The sequence below is a fragment of the Dermacentor albipictus genome, chromosome 5 (genome assembly GCF_038994185.2).
Source record: "Dermacentor albipictus isolate Rhodes 1998 colony chromosome 5, USDA_Dalb.pri_finalv2, whole genome shotgun sequence".
Taxonomy (NCBI): Eukaryota; Metazoa; Arthropoda; class Arachnida; order Ixodida; family Ixodidae; genus Dermacentor; species Dermacentor albipictus.
Genome location: NC_091825.1, coordinates 21,469,194 through 21,490,751, shown reverse-complemented (window position 1 = coordinate 21,490,751; position 21,558 = coordinate 21,469,194). Strand labels below are relative to the sequence as shown.

General features: G+C 50.2%; 1 protein-coding gene across 1 annotated transcript in view; it reads left to right on the top strand.

The window, feature by feature from the left end:
- LOC135898312 (probable ATP-dependent RNA helicase DDX20) overlaps positions 1-21,558 on the top strand; it is a 109,087-nt gene that overhangs the window by 23,732 nt on the left and 63,797 nt on the right. Inside the window, exons 4-5 of the mRNA XM_065427193.2 lie at positions 8,887-8,998; positions 11,615-11,760. Of these exons, the coding sequence (XP_065283265.1) occupies positions 8,887-8,998; positions 11,615-11,760 (258 nt within the window). The remainder of the gene's footprint in view (positions 1-8,886; positions 8,999-11,614; positions 11,761-21,558) is intronic.

The window sequence follows — 21,558 nt, the reverse complement described above, 5'->3', positions numbered from 1 at the left end:
GACGTCGGCTGTCAGGCGCGGCCAATAATACTTTTCTTGTATCCTCGATAGTGTCTGGGAAAATCCGAGGTGTCCAGCGGTCAGATCGTCATGTAGGGTGTGCAGTACTTCTGGACGCAGCGCCGATGGAACAACAAGAAGCTAGTTGGTGCGGACTGGTGAGAAGTTCTTCATGACTAGATTGTTTTCAAGTGTGAAGGAAGATAATCCACGCTTAAATGCCCTGGGGACAACGTCGGTGTGCCCTCCCAAATATTCGACGAGGCCTTTTAGCTCCGTGTCTGCCCGTTGCTGTTCAGTGAAGTCTTCCGCGCTTATCATTCCAAGGAATGCGTCGTCATTCTCATCATCTTGCGGCGGCGGGTCAATGGGGGAGCGTGATAGGCAATCAGCATCGGAGCGTTTTCGTTCGGACTTGTAGGTTACAGTGATGTCGTATTCTTGTAGCCTGAGGCTCCACCGTGCCAGTCGTCCTGAAGGATCCTTTATATTCGCTAGCCAACAGAACGCGTGATGGTCGCTGACGACTTTGAACAGCCTGCCATATAGATAAGGGCAAAATTTAGGTGTAGCCCAAACGATGGCGAGGCATTCCTTTTCGGTCGTAGAATAGTTGCCTTCCGCTTTTGACAGCGACCGGCTAGCGTAAGCTATCACCTGTTCGACTCCGTTTCTCCTCTGGACTAGAACGGCACCGAGGCCTAGGCTACTGGCGTCAGTATGGATTTCTGTATCGGCGTACTCGTCGAAGTGCGCAAGTACCGGCGGCGACTGCATGCGTCGTTTGAGTTCTTCAAATGCGTCGGACTGCGGCGTTTCCCCCTTGAACTCAACATCACATTTAGTTAGACGTGTCAGCGGCTCAGCGATAAGTGAAAAGTCCTTGACAAAGCGCCTGTACTAGGCACACATGCCAAGGAATCTACGCACTGCCTTCTTGTCGATGGGTTGCGGGAACTGTGCGATGGCAGCTGTCTTTTGCGGGTCTGGGCAGACATCCGATTTGCTGATTACGTGGCCTAGGAACAGAAGCTCATCGTAAGCAAAGTGGCACTTTTCCGGCTTCATAGTGAGCCCTGATGACTTGATGGCCTCTAGTACTGTCGCAAGCCGCCTCAGGTGATCGTCGAAATTTCCGGCGAAGACGAGGACGTCATCCAAGTAAACGAGACAGGTCTGCCACTTCACTCCTGCTAAAACCATGTCCATCACGCGCTGGAACGTTGCAGGCGCCGAGCACAGTCCGAATGGCATAACCTCGAACTCGTAGAGGCCGTCTGGGGTGATGAAGGCCGTCTTTTCGCTATCTCTTTCGTCGACTTCTATTTGCCAATAGCCAGACTTGAGGTCCATTGACGAGAAGTATTTAGCGTTGCAGAGCCGATCCAATGCGTCATCTATCTGTGGGAAGGGGTATACGTCCTTCTTAGTGATCTTGTTCAGACGATGATAATCGACGCAGAAACGTAGGGTTCCGTCCTTTTTCTTCACCAGGACAACAGGGGATGCCCACGGGCTTTTCGACGGCTGGATGACGTCGTCACGCAGCATTTCGTTGACTTGTTCTCTTATAGCTTCGTGTCCTCGCGGCGAAACTCTGTAAGGGCTCTGGCGGAGTGGTCAAGCGTACTCCTCGGTGATTATGCGATGCTTGACGACTGGTGTTTGTCGAATCATCGATGACGTCGAAAAGCAGCCTTTGTATCGTCGGAGCAGACTTCTGAGCTGCTGTTGATTAATCACGGGGAGACTTGGATTGATGTCGTAGTCTGGTTCGCGAACCATGGTCGTCGGGGTAGATGCGGCAGAATCCGAGAGGACAAACGCGTTGCTGTTTTCCAGAATTTCCTCTATGTGTGCGATCGTCGTGCCCTTGTTGATGTGCTTGAACTCCTGGCTGAAGTTTGTCAGCAACACTTTCGTGTTTCCTCCGTGCAGTCGAGCGATCCCTCTTGCGACGCAAATTTCACGGTCTAGCAGTAGACGTTGGTCGCCTTCGATGACGCCTTCTACGTCAGTGGGTGTTTTGGTGCCGACCGAAAAAACAATGCTGGAGCGAGGCGGGATACCCACTTGATCTTCGAGCACACTCAAGGCGTGGTGACTACGAGGGCTGTCCGACGGTATCGCATGGTCTTCCGACAGAGTTATTGACTTCGACTTCAGGTCGATGACTGCGCCATGTTGGTTGAGGAAGTCCATGCTGAGAATGCCGTCTCGTGAACACTGTTGCAGGATAACGAAGGTGACAGGGTAAGTCCGGGCGTGAATGGTAATTCTTGCCATGCACATTCCAGTCGGCGTTATGAGGTGTCCTCCAGCGGTCCGAATTTGAGGGCCTTTCCACGTAGTCTTAAGTTTCTTCAACTGGGCGGCGATGTGTCCACTCATTACGGAGTAATCAGCCCCTGTGTCGACTAAGGCGGTGACTGCGTGGCCATCGAGAAGCACGTCGAGGTCGGTGGTTCTTTGTCTTGCATTACAGTTCGGTCTTGGCGTCGGATCACGACTGCGTCGCATTGACCTGTGGCTGGTATGTGACGTCGTCAGGTCGTCTTTCGTCGTCGCATTCTTTCCTTCCAGACTTCGTCGGGACGGCGGTGTGTCGTTATGTCTTCGAGGTGGTTTCTTCGGCGTCTTCGTCGGCGGTGGAGGATCTTCGTCAGTTCGACGGACAGCAACCGCACCTCCATCGGTTGCTGCTTTTAGTTTTCCGGATATGGGCTCGCTGACCGGCCCCGGGCTGGGCCGGTGTATGGTCGGCGCTGCGGCGACAGGTAGCGGCCTGGTGAAGGCGAACGCGACGGTCGTCGAGAGCCCCATTGAGTAGCCGCGAGGTAGTCAGCGATATCGCGAGGGCGTTCACCTTGCTGCGGGCGCAGAGCGTTGACGGCGAAACCTCGCAGTCCCGTTTCCCGGTATGGACATCGTCGGTAGACGTGACCCGCTTCCCCGCAGTGGTAGCAGAGCGGGCGGTGGTCAGGAGCGCGCCAAACGTTGGTCTTCCTCGGGTAGCTGTGCTGGGCGACGGGTGGGCGTGCTGGCGGCGGCGGCGGTGGTCGACGGAATTGCGGCGTTACAGGGCCCTGGCGCGGTCGCTGAGGAGGACCTTGACGGCGTACGACGGCGGCGTAGGTCATCGCTTCGGGCTGGGGTTGCGGTAATTGACGTTGCACCTCCGGAACTCCAAGCGACCGCTGAGCCTCATCTATGACGATGTCAGCGATCGAGGCCACTTGAGGCTGCGTTGACGGGAAGATCTTCTGAAGCTCCTCTCGTACGACTGCCCTGATAGCCTCACGCAGGTCGTCGGAGGCCAGTGATTGAACTCCGGCATAGTTTGTAGAGTTGGTGCGGCGGTCGAATTGCCAGTTTCGCATCTCGAGTGTCTTCTCGATGCTAGTGGCCTTGCGAAGAAACTCGTCGATGGTCTTCGGTGGGTTTCGTACCATACCGGCGAAAAGTTCCTCCTTTACACCACGCATTAGTAGCCGGACTTTCTTTTCCTATGGCATTTCCGGGTCGGCATGGCAGAATAGGCGGCCCATTTCTTCTGTAAAATTGCGGTCGTCTCGTTAAACAGCTGCACTCGGGTTTCTAGTAGTTCTTGGGCTCGGTCTTGGTGTACGACGCTTGTGAATGTCTGCAGGAAGCTGCTTCGGAAAAGGTCCCAGGTCGTTAAGGTGGCTTCTCTATTCTCGAACCACGTCCTGGCAGCGTCTTCCAATGCGAAGAAGACATGTCGCAGTTTGTCGTCGCTGTTCCAGCTGTTAAATGCAGCGACTCCTCGTACGTCTCGAGCCAGGTTTCCGGTCCTCGAATGTTGAACTGCGAAACGTGGGGGGCTCCCTGGGCTGCTGCAGCACGACGGGGGATGCTGGGGCTGCCATTGGGGTGGACTTGTGGCAATCTTCTTGCTCGTCTCAGGTAGAAGTCCGTGCTCTGGGGGAGTCCTTGCAGTCGGCGGCTAGCACGCTGGTCTTGGGCGACGTTGGTTTTGTCCTCGGGCTTTGGGCTTGCGGCTTTGCGGGGGAATTCAGTACATGAACGCACAAGCACCTCCACCAGATGTCACGTGGTGGTGACGAAGAACACAGTACAGGCACGTACCCAGGATTTTTTTTCGGGGGGGGCCCACCACCTCCATCATCATCATCGTCATCACCAGCCTGTTTTATGTCCACTGCAGGACGAAGGCCTCTCCCTGCGATCTCCAATTAACCCTGTCCTGCGCCAACCGATTCCATCTAGCGCCCGCGAATTTCCTAATTTCATCGCTCCACCTGGTGTTTTGTCGTCCTCGATTGCGTTTCCCTTCTCTTGGTACCCATTTTGTAACCCTTATGGTCCAACGGTTATCTAACCGGCGTTATACATGACCTGCCCAGCTACATTTTTTCCTCTTGATGTCAATTAGAATGTCGTCTATACCCGTTCGCTCTCTGATCCAAACCACTCTCTTTCTCTCTTAACGTTATGCCTAGCAATCTTCGTTCGATCGCTCTTTGCGTGGTCCTTAACTTGTTCTCAAGTCTCTGCCCCAACCCGCCGTGGTTGCTCAGTGGCTATGGTGTTGGGCTGCTGAGCACGAGGTGGCGGGATCGAATCCCGGCCACGGCGGCCGCATTTCGATGGGGGCGAAATGCGAAAACACCCGTGTGCTTAGATTTAGGTGCACGTTAAAGAACCCCAGGTGGTCAAAATTTCCGGAGTCCTCCACTACGGCGTGCCTCATAATCAGAAAGTGGTTTTGGCACGTAAAACCCCGAATATTATTATTATTAAGTCTCTGCCCCATATGCAGTGGCAAAATGCACTGGGAAATGCACTGGCAAATGCATTGGCACTGGACATATTGCACTGGCAAAATGCACTGATTGCACACCTTACTTTTCAATAATAATGGTAAGCTTCCAGTCACGAGTTGGCAATGTCTGCCGTATGCGATCCAACCTATTTTTATTCTTCTGTGAATTTCCTTCTCATGATCAGGGTTCCCTCTGATTAATTGACCTAGGTAAACGTACTCCTTAAAAGTCTAGTGGCCGACTGGCCATCCTGATCTCTTGTTCCTTTGCCCGGCTAATTATCATTATCTTTATCTTCTGCATAATAATATTCAACCCCACTCTTACACTCTCTCTGTTAAGGTCTCCAATCATTTGTTGTAACTCGTCTGCATTGTTGTTTAATAGAACAATGTCATCGGCAAACCAAAGGTTGCTGAGATATTTGCCGTTGATCTTTACTCCTAAGCCTTCCCAGTTTAATAGCTAGAATTCTTCTAAGCACGTAGAAAATAGCTTTGGAGAAATTGTGTCCCCCTGTCTGACCCCTTTTTCTATAGGTATCTCCCTGCTTTTCTTGTGTAGAATTAAGGTAGCTGTAGATCGATATTCTAACGCGAAAGACGAGTCAGTAAGACGAGAAACTATTTACAGGTTATATTCACAACGGTTGATGCGCTGACCGGTCAGATTCACAGCGCGAGCCCAGTTCGTTCTTCCTCCTCTTTTCTGGAATGATGGCGCCCACGCGCTTGTTCAAACAAACAAATACCTCACGCATGTAGCAATATTTTCCAAGCTTTTTTACGTATGCGTTTTGTTCTCCTTGATAACGTAGTGCCTCTACGATTGCTGGTATCTCTGCTGAATCAAATGCCTTTTCGCAATCTCTATAAGCCACATAGAGAGGCTTATTGTACTCTGCAGATTTCGCGATAACCTGATTGATGACATGGATGTGATCCATTGTAAAGTATCTCTTCCTGAAGCCAGCCTGTTCCCTTGGTTGACAAAATCCAGTGTCAACCTTTTTCTATTGAAGATTATTTTGGTAAATATTTTACATAATACTGGGAGCAAGTTTTTGGTCCCATAATTGTTCAATTCTTTAACATCTCCTTTTTTTTTTGAATTAGTATGTCTGCATTCTTCCAGTTTTCTGGGACCCTTGCAGTCGATAGACACTTCGTATAAAGAGCCGCCAGTTTTCCAAGCATTATGTCTCCTCCATCTGATTAAATCGACTGTTATCCCACCTTATCCTCCCGCTCTTCATCGTTTCATGTCTTGCAGGGCCCTTCTGACCTCATCGCTAGTTATAGGAGAGTTTCTGTATCCTGTTCATTACTGTTTCTATGTGAACTATCGTGACTCCTCTGGGTACTGTATACAGGTCAGCTTAGAATTTTTCCGCTGCGTTTACTGTATCTTCGAGATTGCTGATGATATTATCCTTCTTATCTTTTAGTGCATACATCATGGTTTGTCCTATGCCAGGTTTCTTTTTTACTGATTTCAGGCTGCGTTCATTTTTTACGGCTTCTTCAGTCTTTGTCATGTTATAGTTTCGAATATCAGCTATTTTCGCCTTGTTGATCAGTTTTGACAGTTCCGCGAATTGCGTAATGCTGTGCGGCCGCCAGTGCCATACAACCACGTAGAGCGGTGGACTCTGCGATTCTAGACGTACTGCGCTCCCCGCGAAAGGTTAGAAAAACACCCACATAAGCACAGCAGAGAAGTGGCTACGTGAGGCAGTTCGACCGATAACTGTAGAAGCGTCATTCAAAACAATTGTTCTCCCCTTCCGGCGGCGTTTTTTCTCTACTTCCTTTTTAAATAAAAAGATGTTGATCCATAAATAGTCTCATAAACATCGGTTAACTTTTTTTATTATTCGCTTTTGCTTGCAGTTTGGTTGTCGCCTTGGCTCTCTCCCTTAGTAGATCGCTTAATTTCTCAACTCCTTGCGATTTTTGTTTCCAGTTGCGAATTTTGCAGGAAAAGTGCTATACAGTTAGGGAAAAACATACGAGGTAACGGGCGACAGTCATCTTGCTTATGGGTTTAAGGGTTATTGCAGGGTTCCATGATGGACGCTCTTTCACATTATTTTATTTCCCACCTTATCTAACCCATATCACGTCTGTATGGTTCCGGACATCTGCCAGCGTCGCGGCGAGCCGTAACTCAAGGAAATAATGAAGCAAAGGGATAAGTTAAACGAAATTGGCGTTTTCTCCAGCCGCAACTCGTTCCATGAGAGTGCAGGCCAGCTGAGTAACAGCCGCATCCAGGCCTCTCCTGGTCCCAGGATCAGCCTAAACAAAGAAGGTTGAACTAACAAAAGCAACAGCTATGCGCGTGGCGGTTGAATAGATGGTGACAACTGAACGCATCTCGCGTTAATCACGCGGGTGCGGAATCTACGAGAAAACTGTCCTTCACATTACAAGAGATGGCGATAACTACCGCCATCTAAAAGGAGTGAAAAAGGCAGCATAATGCTGACCGATGATCAGCTGCGAAGTCTCAACATTGATCTAGCGGCGCTTTAGGAATGTGTGAGGAGTGGTGGCGTGGGTGGGGAGGGGGGGGGGGTTATGCCACTTTATTTCGGGGGGGGGGCCCGGGCCCCCCCGGGCCCCCCCCTGGGTACGTGCCTGACACAGTAGTAATACTGAGAAAGACAAAAGTAACTTTTATTGGGCGAACCTGTGCCCACAAAAACAGGCTACACTTATAGCACAACGATAGCGGCGAACACGGTTGGCGATCGTCAAAATTCTGATCAGCGGGTCAAGCACGTCAGCTTTTAAAGAACAGTCATTGAATGTTCCAGACTAATCGTTCGGACCCGCGTGCCTTCCACAAAGTTCTGCACCATTCGCGTCAGGTGATGAAATCAGATAGCATAAGGTTCGGTGACAACAGACAGCGGATAGAAGCATCGATAACTTTCCCGAAACTTCGGATACATGCAGGCGCGTCCCACGCTGTGCGATTACGTTTGTTAGGCGGCGAAATGTGGTTGCCCGATAAAGATAAGTACACGTGTCAGTATCATCGAGGTTTTACAGTGTACGTACCACTGTCGTCGCCCCACTCAACGCACATACGGGAGCGAGCGGCCCTTGTGACTGTCAGTGCCACGCAGCGGCACTGGTTGGGATAGTCTCAAATCCATCCCATGCCGCTTGGTGGCACTGACAGTCATGAGGGCCACTTGTTCCCACATTCGCGTTAAGGGGATGATGACAGTGGCACATAATTTGGTGTGTGTATAAATGATAGGTCAATACAAAAAACCAGGCAGAGAGCTGCTCTTACTGTTCCACACAAACATTTTCTTTTTCACAGTATCTGCCTGCACACATCCTTATTTCACCTACATTTTCTATTTACAGAGTAATGTTTGCCAACTTCAGATTGTGAAGTTTCTGCGCTTGCATTTTTTATATACGCCTGAGTTTTAATGGCACTGGCTCGTACTATCCCTCATGACCATGTAGGACTATAAATCATCCTGGTAGTCTCCTCCTGTGCTCCTTAGTCAAAATATAAAAAATGTAAGAGCTGTTTAAAAAATATTGCAAGAACAGTTTGCAACTTCAGCTGGCTTTACAAGGCTGCATGTCTGGTTTTGCTGTAAATGAAAATGATAAAATGTTAAGAAATGAGCTAAACACTAGCAACTTTACAAGTGTAACTGTTATTTGTTAAAAAATAGCCAGATGCATAATACAGCCTTTTCCAAATTTGCATGTGCGGTTATTTCCACTGCATATTTGCCCAGCTATGGTATCGGCATTTGCAGTTAAAGTAAAGACGAGGCGCTAGCTACTCATGGTGACGCTTGTCTCACGTGCATGGTTTAGTCGCAAGACCCTCGCCTGACATTTTCTGGGTCGGAAGACGAGCAAACTGCGCTCATGTGCAATTTTTGCTAAAATGCATAAAACTGCCATTAGTTTGGCAACTGCCTCACAGTAAAGCCAGCTTTACAATCATGAAACTGGTTCATTGTGTGTAACACAGTAAACCAAAGCCAATGAACCAAAGCCCAGTGAGCGGTTCTAAACAACCTGGGCTGGTGCAGGGCGGCTGCTGCAGCTTATCCAGCAGGGCCAGCTTTCCCTGGAGTGGGTGCGCCTCCTGGTGCTGGATGAGGCCGACCAGCTGCTTGGGGAGGGATTCCAGGAAGACCTCAGGTGGGTGCCGGAAGAGCCGCAATTGCTGGCACCCTTGCAATGCGAACACTGCCGCATCTGTTTTGTCAGAGTGTGTGTGATATGTGTTATCACATTTGTGTCATTGGACAGGGTGGGCTCACATTATCGGGGTCTTTACACATATAGAATGTTGCAGCCACATGCAGGGCATGCATGTCCTTTAAATGTGTACCCATCGGAACAAATTACTCTGGAACATTCTCAAACTTGAGCAGCTATATCGAGTTAACCTAGAAGGTACAATGATGTCCCTAAACTAGGGCAGTGTGTCACAGCCATGTCTTTCAATTAAACTAGTACTTGTGAGCTTCTTGCTATTGCCATGGCTGAATGGTACCGTGGTTTATGAATTCGCCTAGTAAAACATTTGCCTTCCAATATCACGATTTGGCTGTCTGCCTGCCAGCCAATGCTCGTCACGAACATGTGGCGATATACACCTGTTGAACTTGTGGGGTCTTAATGTCTCACAGGAGTACTGACCACCGCGGGTCCGAGCTTAGCGAGCCACAGGGCTGCGTCAGCCGTCAGCCTCTAGCGCCGCTGCGCGCGAGCTCGGGCCACAAGAGGCTACTAGTGATGCACGCAAGAACACAGTATTGCCCTAAGTTGACGGAAACCATTTATTGTATCCGGTGGCACCCGACACTGCACAAACGCCCAGTACGTACATGCTTCCTCTTGTCCGCCGACACCTTTGTGACTAGGACTGAGTTCACGCACGGCGCCTTCAGCCGTGCGGGGAGCGCGTACCTCGTGTTGATCCTATCCCGACGCTAAGCCAAAGAATGGGTGCCTAGTGCTTGCGCAAGGTCATACCATGCCGAGCCACACTTATCGGAGGCCCAAGCCGAAGGAGATTGCCCGAGCTCTCGCGAGTTGGCCCATTGGTTATCGCGAGAGGAAGTAGCATAGCCGCCGGGACTTTTCTTAGCGGCGTGTCTCAGCTTCAGCCTGCGCTCTCGCAGGGACGTGCTACAGGCACGTCGCTGTGCCTGTAGACACTGGGCTCCGTTGCGACTGTATTTTCCGCCCTTTGCACACTGCACACGTTTGTGCAGTGTTGGGTGCCGTCGGACACAATAAACGGTTTCCGTCAACCTAAGGCAATACTGTGTTCTTGCATGCATCGCTCGGTAGCCCCTTGTGGCCTGAGCTCGCATGCAGCAGCGCTAGAGGCTGACGACTGACACGGCCCTGTGGCTCGCTAAGCTCGAACCCGCGGTGGTCGGTACTCGTGTGAGACATTAAGACCGCACAAACTGAATGTTTGAAAGCTAATTTGCATATGACTACTACTGTCCGATAATTTTGTACTCTCTTGAAATGAGACCGAAGTACTTGCAAAGGCTTGACAGATAAGTTATACAAGTGTTTCAGGGTCCCTTTAATGTGACCTGTTTAAAATGCACGCTAATTGGAGGACAGTTCCGTGTGTGGAGAAGCACACTATTCATGTCATCGAAACCTGATAGGGTACCCTCATGGCTTGATAGAACATGGTTATAACGGCATGTTATAAGGGCAGTGCTTTTTTTTTTGTGTCCTGTCCTCAAAACGCGCCGTTATAACCATGTTCCATCAAGCCAACAACCAACTGCCTATCTAAGTCTTTTAATCGCTACCCTCATGGCACTAGGCATCACTGAAGCGCACGCACACATACACACGCATGCACACGCACATTTGCATGGTTTGAACTGGTCATGAAGAAGGGCCTGTAAATAATTATTCAGGGCAATTTAGACTAAGCTAAGCTTTGTACTGTAACTCGACAACTCGCTAAAAGCACAAAAAAAATGGGGCACAAAAATTTCGTGTTGTCAGTACTGCGGCACTCCTTTGACGTAGTACGGGTGATGAGGACTTATGGAGTCACCATCTGTTCGAAGTGCCTCGCTTGAATAGTGTGAGGGACAACACAGGAGCCCTCCTGGACATTTCTGTAAGTACTCTCGCAGCGACGGGTGTTTTTACTGCCACAATAATAATCATGGGCAAACGGAAGGCACAGAATGGTTTACAGATGCTATCTCTTTACCGAATACATACAGTTAACGCCTACTGCGTGCAGTCGCTGCGATGGAGTCACCCAAACTGGTTTCTTCCGTGAAAAGTAGGCACTTGCTGAAACAAAATTATGTAAAGTATGTTCTTATAGTGGGCTGTCTGTATGATGAAGTGAAGTATAACAGAAACTTTCTTCATCCATTGCTTTCAGTGTGATAAGATTGGTCGCTAAAACATTGGCGTGTGCCCCTCTTCGAAATTTTGCCAGAATCCCCGAATCTTCCGATGGAAGTCATTTTGATGGTGAAGCAAGGAAAGAAGGGTATGTGCTTCAGGCAAGCTTTTACACAAGCAGGTTGTGCTCAGGGCAAGATTTTTCTGCAAGTGCAAGCTCTTCCTTGCTTTCCCCCCTTTTTTCACTTTGGTGTTGTTTCTTCAGAATTTTACAAAATTTTAAACTTCACAGGTTGGCTGACATGAACTTGTCATTGATATGGTATTCTGTCTCCTCGTGAAAGAGTCGAAGAGTCCCACTGGCAAACATCAGCTACATTAGGGCATATGTCCACTCCACTGTTTGTGCAGGAAGCTGTGGGCATCGCTACCAGAGAGGCGCCAAGTGGTGGCGACTAGTGCTACCTACCCCCCGGAAGTGGCGCGCGTCCTAGAAGAGGAGCTGCTTCACAAGCCCATGGTTGTTCGTCTGGGAGCAGACACACCTGCTCTGTTGGGTGAGCACTGTTGTCTCCAATGATCTTAATGTTGATTCCAAAAACCGAAATTGCACATACCGTATTGTGACTCGCAGAATGCTTGCACTATTACAGCAAAGCTGTATGTTGCTAGGATCCCGTGATTCTTTCGCATTCGTCGGCAGAAAACTATCATGGCTCACACTCCCGTAAGCACTTGTAGCCATGAAAATATGCATTGTTCACAGCTCATATACTCATAGCCTCATGAGGCAGAGGCTACAAGCACTCAGCAAAGTGAAGTGAACGGTGCGCAAGTTCTTTGGAATCATGCATACACATACAGAACAGCATGCATATCAATAGACACCAAGCTCAAAACAAGCATCCAAACCACATAATTGATGATAAGGCACTCGTGATAGCAATGCAAAGTGTCACGATCCACCCAGGCTCGTGAACAAGGGAGGGCTAGAGGCACCTTCCGATGGACGGACGCTCCGCAGCGTGGTGGTGCTGAACGATGACTGACCGGCCAGCAGCCATGCTCGTCGGTGTTTATTGTGGTGCGGTGACCAATGTTGCCTGCCGAGCTTTAGCAGGCCACCGAGCCTGTCGGCGAACGAACATTATGCCTGGGGGGGCGTCACATGCTTGCTACAGCCCCTTACCCCCAGTTTGTTTGTTAAAGAAAAAACAAACGTCCATGTTTTAAATACGAGGCTCTGCCTCCATGCTAGCTGGGTCGACGGTGCCTGCTATCCAGGCGAGTAACGGCGAGTCTAGTGGCCTCCGCCGTCGAGTACTCCGCCTGGGCAGCGGTGTTGATGGGTTGGGTGTGGCAATGCCGGGTGCTGCCTGAGCCAGCCTCGCTCCATCCAGAGGGTCTGTAGTGGTCGGCCTTGTGAGTGGTGCCGGGCTTGACACCGGTCCAACGGGTGCCGCACCACTGCCTACGGTTGTCGCCTCTGAGGTAGGTGGTGCTCTGCTGGGAGTGACTGGTGCTGCCGCTAGTCCTCCTGCGGGCTGGAACTCAGAAGTGGCAGTCGGGGGTGCTGGCCAGATCCCGAGGCGAGGCCTGACATGTTCGGCGTGTCTGTGCCACATGGCCCCGTCTGGCATGCGCACGAGCAGCGATGAGGCGCTGGCAGGAGACACCACCTGTCCAGCAGACCAGGGTAGGCCAGGATGGAAGTTCCTGGCGAAAACTGGAGCTCCCGACTCTGGCAAAGGCCCGGGACGGCATCCTTGGTCAGCAGCCAGCTTCTGCTTCAGCTGCTTCAAAAGCACTGTGGATCGGAGGTCCGGTGTAAGACGTCCAAAGATGTCTTGACCATCCAACCCAGCAGGAGCTCACAGGGGGCACGGCCAGTGACATCATGATGTGTGGTCCGGTACTGGAATAGTATCCAGGCAATCTGCGTCCGGAAATCCCCAGTCTGGCTCTTCTTGAGCTTGTCTTTGATGGTTTGCACCACCCGCTCGGCTGCACCATTTGAAGCAGGGTGGTACGGCGGAACCATCATCCGGCGGATTCCGTATTTTGTCAGCCAGGCCAAGTACTCTGTCCTGGCGAAAGCAGGACCATTGTCGGACACTATGACATCCGGCAACCCCTGGGCGGCGAAGACCTGCCGTATCACTGCAATGGTCGCGCTTGTTGATGGAGTGGTGACAGGTAGAACCTCCACCCACTTCGAAAAGGCGTCCGCCACCACCAGGAAGTAATGGCCCTTGAAGGGTCCCCCAAAATCCACATGTAGGCGGGATCAGGGTCTCTGTGGGAACGACCAGGGGGTGATTTTCACACGACGCGAGGCTCGCTGATTCTCCTGGCAGATTTTGCAGCTCTGCGCCAAATGAGTGATGTCTTGGTCCAGGCCAGACCACCAAACATGGGACCGGGCCACCATCTTGGTCTTTTCTATCCATGGATGACCCGCGTGCAGCAACTGCAGGACCCTGGAGTGGAGACTGTGGGATCACCACCCTGGAACCCCACAGTAGGCAGCCCTGCGTCAAGCTCAGCTCAGCGGCCTTGTGGCTATAGGCCTGCTGCAGCTTACAGCTACCAGCCTCAAGGCCCAGCGTACCACTCGAGGCGATGCCTGCTCAGGAACTGCCTTGTCAGGCCCCAGCAGCCCCAACAGCGGCTTGTGGTTCGTGACTGCCTCGAACTTCCGGCCCCACAGATACTGATGGAAGCGTTCAACACCGAACATGAGGGCCAAACCTTCCTTGTCCAGCTGGCTGTAACGTTGCTCTGCAGCACGAAGCCGTCGAGAAGCAAACGACACAGAATGTTTTTGGCCATCTTTGTACCAGTGTGCCAGGACGGCTCCCACACCGTACGGCAACGCATCTACGGTAAGGACAACAGGATTAGCAGGATCGAAGTGCACCAGCACTGGAGCCTTGGTGATTAGCTCCTTGCTGCGCTGGAAGGCCTTGTCCTGCTCCTTCTTCCAGACCCGTTATTAACCAACTCAAAGCAGAAGATGGAGCGGCTGTAGATGCTGCGACAGGTTCGGCAGAAAACTCCTGTAGAAGTTGATGAGGCCCAGGTAGCTCTGAAGCTCCTTCTTGTTCTGGGGCTTAGGTGCCTTGAGCACAGCATCAACTTTGCGGGGAGCCGGGGCTAGGCCTGCCTGGGAAATGACATGCCCCAAGTACTCAACGCTGGGGGATAGGAAAACACACTTTTCCAGCTTGAGCTTGAGGCCGGCGTCCTGCAGTCGTGCCAGGACGTTGTGGAGGTTCTGCAGGTGGTCCTTGTCGTCGCTGCCAGTAACCAGGATGTCGTCCAAGTACACCGCCACGTGCCTCATGCCCCTGAAGAGGTTGTCCATCTCCCTCTGGAATATTGCTGGGGCCGAGGCCACACCAAACGGTAAGCGCGTGTACTGAAAGAGTCCCAAAGTTGTCGATATAGTGACATACTTCCGGGAGGCATCCTGGAGCACCAGCTGCTGGTAAGCATCTCTGAGGTCGAGCTTGGTAAACTTCTGTCCACCGGACAATGCTGACCAGAGATCTTCAATCTGGGGCAGTGGGTACTTCTCGACGGTAGCGATGGGGTTGATGGTACCTTTGAAATCCCCGCAGATCCTGACACGGCCATCTCGCTTGAGGACTGGCACGATGGGAGCAGCCCATTCAGATGTCCTTACGGGCACCAGGATGCCCTCTCGCAGTAACCGTTGCAGCTCCTGGGTGACTCCGTCCTTCAGGGCGAACAGCAGTAGGCAAGGCTTGAAAAAACGTGGCCGGGCTCCCTCAGGTACATAGATGCCAGCCGTCGTGCCGGCAAATGTGCCCACCCCTGGCTGGAAGAGGGCCTTGAACTCTGTCAGGAGGCTGGGGACGTCTTGCACCACATGCAGGCTGGCTTCCTGGTACTCTGGCAGACGAATGCCCAGTGCATGAATCCAGTTTCAGCCCAGCAGCGTCGGCGACGACTCCTTCGTAAAGTATAGGGAAGGGTTGCCTACCTGTCGCCAAAGCGAACGCTGACCTGTGCTTGACCCTGGACCTGGGAGAGGTGCCCGGAGTAGCTGCGCAGCATCACGCCCGAAGCTTCGACGGACACGCCGGTGAAAGTATGCTTGAACACACGCTTGCCCCTGTGTCCAGCTCCATGGAAATGGGGTGCCCGCAGATTTGGACGGTCAGCATGTATGGCAGCACAGACGACGGTACAAAGCCTGTGTGCCACATGTTGAAAATCGGCGGGTCCTCGGCCACGACATGGAGCCTGGCGGAGGAAGAACTTGAGCTTGCTGCCACATGCCTCCGCCGCGTACCCTTGCGACGACTACTCTGGCCGCGGGCTTGCGTTGTACCTGGGCTTGAATCAGGCTGCTGCTGCTGTTTGCTGTTCGTCCTCCCCCTTCGGCATACACGTGCGAGGTGCCCAGTTTTCCCGCACGTAAAGCATTGTGCTTGAGAGAACTGGCACTGTGAGGGGGAGTAAGCACCACCACAGCGACCGCAGGTACTGCCCTTTGTTGCCAACTCTTTGACCGCCGCTTCCACCGACAGTGAGCCAGTCGCACGGGCGATCTCACCGGCGTCCTTGGCGGCAGCTTCCATTGCCAGCACTGCCTTCACGGCGTCATCCCGCGATGGGTCGGGAAGCTCCAGGAGTCGCGTCTGCATGGTGGGGTTGTTGATTCCGCAGACGAAACGGTCCTGGAGCAGCGAGTCCAGTTGGTCCCCGAAGGCACAGGCACTCGCTGACCCTCGTAGCGCAGCAACGAATTGCACGAGGGTCTCTGCTTCCCGGTGGCTCCGGTTGTTGAAGCAGAAACGCTCCATTAGTGTGGACGGTGCTGGGTTAAAATGCGAGCGCAGTATGGCAAGCAGCTCACTCAGCGTCTTAAGGGGGGACGCCCCACTTAAATTTTCATTTTTTATTTGTGGTCACAATTTGATAAAACTTCCATCACTTATGTATTTTGACATGCTGATTTCAAATATTCAATTGGTCTTCCCATGCAACAAGTACTTTTCAAAATGTAAGCAATTCATGTTTTTTTGTATGGACTAATTGGAGGCAAGTTCTCTCTACAATGCTGGCTGTTAATGAAGGAGACTGGCACATCAAAATGATGTTGAATGATCAGAGGTTGCAGTGCTACAAGAATGAATGTTCTAAACTGATTTATGCCGAAGTTACAGCATGTCAAACTTTTGTAAGCAGAAGGCATTAGTGTAACCCTGAAGAAATTATTACTTTTTCAAAATTTCTGTAATGATATTTGTTCACATTTTAGGCCTACTGCACTCCCAATTTGTCCACCTTTCTGACGAAAAAAGAATTATTGCAATAAGATCAGTAGAACCAGAGATATCGTCACTCCAAAACTACACTACCATCAAAAATGTCATTTTGAGAAAACGAGAAAAAACATTTCAGGACATGTTCATGGTGATTATGGCAAATGCTTGAATACTAAATTGATCAAGGATGATACAGGGGTCTAACCAGGCAAGAATGAAACTTTCGCTTCTTTAAGAGGGGACACTAATTTTAATAATGTTCATGATGTTTTCCATCAATATTCATGAAACTTTCGATTCTTGTTAAGACCTTTGTGCTGATTTCAAATATATAATTATTTTTCCAATAGGCCATGTAGTTCTGAAGATAAATGAAATTCATTGTTCATAATTTGCAGAAGTAGGGGAAAAATATGCACTACGAAATTCGTATTGGCACATATCTGGGTACTAGAAAACATAAGGAACATAATGGTAGGAATACTATTTTGATATATCAAATGTTAGTAATCTTATAGCACTTCAATCTTTACTGTTCGAATTGTGGCTACCCTACTGTCTGATCTAAAGCAGAATTAAAAATTTTTAAAGCATAAATTCCAAAATCTGACCCTACATTGTGTACAAGTGAAAAGTCGGTGTTTTGAGAAAACGGGAAATACGGAATACATTCACTTTTAATCAAAAGTACAGAAATAATTTTGCATTATTTTGCAGTGAAAATGGCTAAAAGCCACCAGGAATGTAGTCGCTCTGACCACGGCCACCTAAATGCGGCAAAAACATCGTTTAGCGCCGTTTGCCATTGCGCGCGCGGCAAGGTTGTCGTTCACGCGGGTCGAGCTCCATGCCGACGCGATATCGCCGCAACACATGCACGTGATAACGATCTTTATGGCGAGGCCAGATTACCGTTTGCTTTTGCCTACTGCGACGCTGCCGCCGCACACCTTGCACTTGACGACATCAGTCCGTTCACGGAGTCCTACTGAGGAAAGCGAAGCCTGCCTCGGCGTCGACTGGCACGGCTGCAACGCCGTCGGCGCGAGTGAGCAAATCCAACACCCGCTTTGTTGCTGGCGTTGACGCAAGAACTCGGAGTTTTTTTTAGCATTCATCTCGCTCTGCAACAGATCCGCACGCTGCAACATTGCAGTGTCACGCCGAACGCAGCCGCTGTCTGCAACTATTTCACTCATTTGTGAGGTGGCTAGGCCTACTTCGGCATCGTCCGCGGTTTCGGCATCATTTGCGGTTGGCGGCGAGCTACTCTCGATGCTTTCAGAAGGAATGGAGCGCTTTTGAAAGTTATAAGCTGATCGCTTCTTCTTTTTGCCGAACTTGTGCCTCGTGGCGAACTTTCCCGGTGGAGCGGACATCGTTGGGCATGTGCCAACAAACCTACGAGACGCGCAGTCGCGTCGCCTGCGGAGTGGAGCAGACGATGGGAACCTCGCGCAGCCAACCACAGCACGCGTTTTTGGTCACGTGCGCTAGTCAACGAATCGGATCGCGCGTTCGGGCTTTTTTGCTCCCCGGATTTAAACGTCACTGGCGTACCGACAGAGTCACTTTTGGCGGGAAATTCGCTCGAAATTCGCGGGAAATTCGCGAAGAAGGAAGGCTCCTCTTTCCAACGAGACCAAGATGGCTGCGATCGCGCGCCTAGAAAAAGAGCTACGCGCCGCGATAAAAAGGGCTGTTTTTGCGCGGAATTCAGCTCACAGCGATGTTATAAATTGATATTGCGGACGAAATACTCTTCCCCGAGATTCGAAATTTGGTGAATTAAAGGAATATTAGCTGTAGATATTGAAAATTTCGTTTTCAAAAAATCGATCTTTTGGCAATTTTTTTCGCCGCAAGGAGCCATGTCCCCCGTCTTAACGTGTGGCATGGCTGGCTTGAGAAGGTCGAGCAACAGGCTGAAGACACGGGTCCCGCAGCTGGCCAGGAAAATGTCCCGCTATTTGGCCTCGGGTGTGTCGTTTGCCCGGAAGAACACGTGGAATTGCTCCTCGTAAATTTGTCAGGCGAACCCATCTCCCTCAAACGGCTCGAGCCTTCCGTACAGCGGCATGGCGACAGCAACGGGGGCGGTGTTTCGTTGCTCGGGGCGGCGTGGGACGCTCTGAGCGACAAGTACCTATGGAACGTCCGTCTTTCGGAGGGTGCCTCGAGCCCTCCCTTGTTCACAAAGCACGTTCACAAAGCATTCAAAGCACGTAGCGCTCCCCACAAACATTTTGCACGAGCTGCACCGGTGACGGCAGCTTGTGACATAGGGAGTGACGTCCCTAGCCTTTCATAAAAACAACCAGCCTTGCAACTAATTCAAGGTGTCTACCAACCGGGAAAACCAGGAATTCTCAGGGATTTTGAGTATTTGGAAACACTCAGGGAAAACTCGGGGAATTTGTGCTTCTATCAGGGAAGATTACCTGTAATGTTATTGAAAGGGTCGAAAGTTGAGGTAATGCTGGCTCGAGCAACAGCAGGAATCGTAATGAATCGTCTTTGACGCCCTGTCGTTGGCTTAAGGAGTTTCCAGTGTACAGTCAACGACTGACTTTCCGGATTCCCGACTATTTGGACGGCTTCGTGGCACCACCACGTGCCCATAAAGTCACGGTACCCATAAAGAATCCTTCGCCGTCCGCTTTCCGGACTTTTTGCCATGACCGCGGGTCCGAAACGGCATTTATCAAAGCCACCACCTCTGCCGTTTTGATTACATCGCCGCCTCTTACCGGCGCTCTCGCACGCAGATCCACTGGCAGCCGTAGTGATCACTGCGGCGATGCTAGGCCTGGCTGCTTCGACGTTCGCTATGAAGCTTCTTGCCGTTGAGTGCCTTATTTTTCATTGAAAGAATTCATTGCTGTCAGCAATGACGCACCAACTCCGCCTTTGTGGTCCTCGCGATTGGCTTAGAAGCTTGGAAAGCACGGTGCGTTGCATAATGCTGGTTCCCGAAAGTCAGCTTCACCTCCGTACACAAATGTTACTTGGTGAAGCATAACAAGCATGGAAAGAGGTTATTGCCACGGGACACAGTATGTATTCTTTAATTATACACGCGTGCACCCGGTATTTCTTGTCACAGTACGAGCAGCGATATGCATAATACGTGTACCGGCAGGCCTTCAGAGCATTTTCCAATGTGCCTTTGGTGGTTTGAGCCCTTAAGGTCACTAAAGAACATGCGTTAATTTTTTCCAACTGGTCGATCTTTCTGACATTTTTGTGGCCTCTAGGGAGTTCGAAAAATCGGACGTGGACTGTGCAACTGACTAAGAAGATGCTTCAAGTGGTCTGCGGGGCAAACGAGTGGCGGAGGGAGGACAAGAACAGAAAGGACCTACGCATTGAGGAATGAACAGGAAAGGAAGCGCACTGCCGCCATTTTGAAGGAGCTTGAGCTCAAAAAACAAAGTGGTGGCTTATGCTGAGATGCAGGTGTCCCTCATCCAAACCAAAATAAACTCTTTAAAGCAGTGAAACACCACACTGAGGCGTCGTTCGCGGGCTGAGAGTATGTCAGGACAGTTGAGGTTGACTTACGAGCTGTTGAGAGAGAATTTCAATTGTGACAATGTTCGGGCCTCATACCACTGAGCTTGTTATCTGTTGATAGAAGTGGCTCATATTCGAAAATATTTGCTTCTGTATGCGTCTCCTTATTATTCGTATTTGGGAATGTCCGACTCAATTTGCAACTTTTTTCGAAGACATCTTATTTGCTCTGCATTTTACTAAACCTTCCCTTCTATTCTCTTTTTGAATAGCATAAACACTACTCTTTAGTATTCAAATTAAACTAAGTCGTTTTTCTTTTAATTGTTTTGTATGCTTACTAGAGGGTGACAGCATCGGGCGATATGGTTTCAGCCCATCTTGACATAAAGCATAGTTCTGCATCACTCAGGGAATTTTGCAAAGGCGCTCAGGGAGAACCTGGAAAACTGAGGGAATTTGGAAATGTCAACTTGTTAGACACCGTGTAGTTTCAATGTTGTTGCAGCACCGCTATGGGTGGCGGCGTGCTGTCAAAATTACCATTGCTCCCATTCCTACCATTATTCTGAAATAGCACTACTACCATTACTCTAAAGCGTTGCATACTCCCCTCACCACTTGTAGTGGTGGTGGTTTTCCAGTCTCACTGGATATCCACTTTTGCAAGGCCGAGATGGTGAGTTCTTTTTTTGTGCAAAATTGGTGTGAAGTAAGGAATGCGAGGGTGCAATAATCTGTAAAGAGGGCATCAGTTGTATTTTTTGGTGCATACCGTATTTACTTGATTGTAACATGCACCCGTTTGCCATAACCCTAAAAAAGGAGTCCTTTACAGAACTGCACACCTCATTATTTCATACAGAAATAAAGCTTTCTATCATTTGGAAAGACGAACATTTACTCCTAATGCACTAAAGTTGTGATAAATACAAAAAATAGCAGTTTCGTCCACAAGGCGAAGCATCGATTGCAATAGGAAATTAGTAGACAGCTCTATGAAAGGTAAGGATAGTACTTTTATCGGCCGTATAAACTTTTAAACATTCGCTTACTAACTAAATTAACAAGCATGGTGTCGCGCGCAGAAGCACACATACCTGTTTAGTGAGCAGGGCTGCTCACTCAATGACTGCGGGAACTTTATCAGAAGGCTGGAGGGAGAAAGTGCCGTAGCAGGAGCGAGCGAATTGACCTTTGTTTGGCCTCTCCCTTCAACGTCAACTAAGCGACGAGAACACAGCACAATGCGCCTACATGCTTACACTGTGTCTCCATCACAGATCACTTACAAGATCGGGGCTGTGCAGCCAAAATCTTAAGCAGCCACCACCAGAGTGGAATGCTTCTGCTGTTTGCGCCAATCCCGCGCATAAGTTACGGGAACTCTGAGTGCCCCTAATGCAGCCCGATTTCACTCTGTGTCCGTACACGTGATCACTTTCCTTTTATTCGCTGTGTGAGTGATGAACACTTGGCATGTCTTCGCAGTTGGTTCTTCCATGCTGGTAGAGCAAACGCAGAAAGCGGGAAGATGGA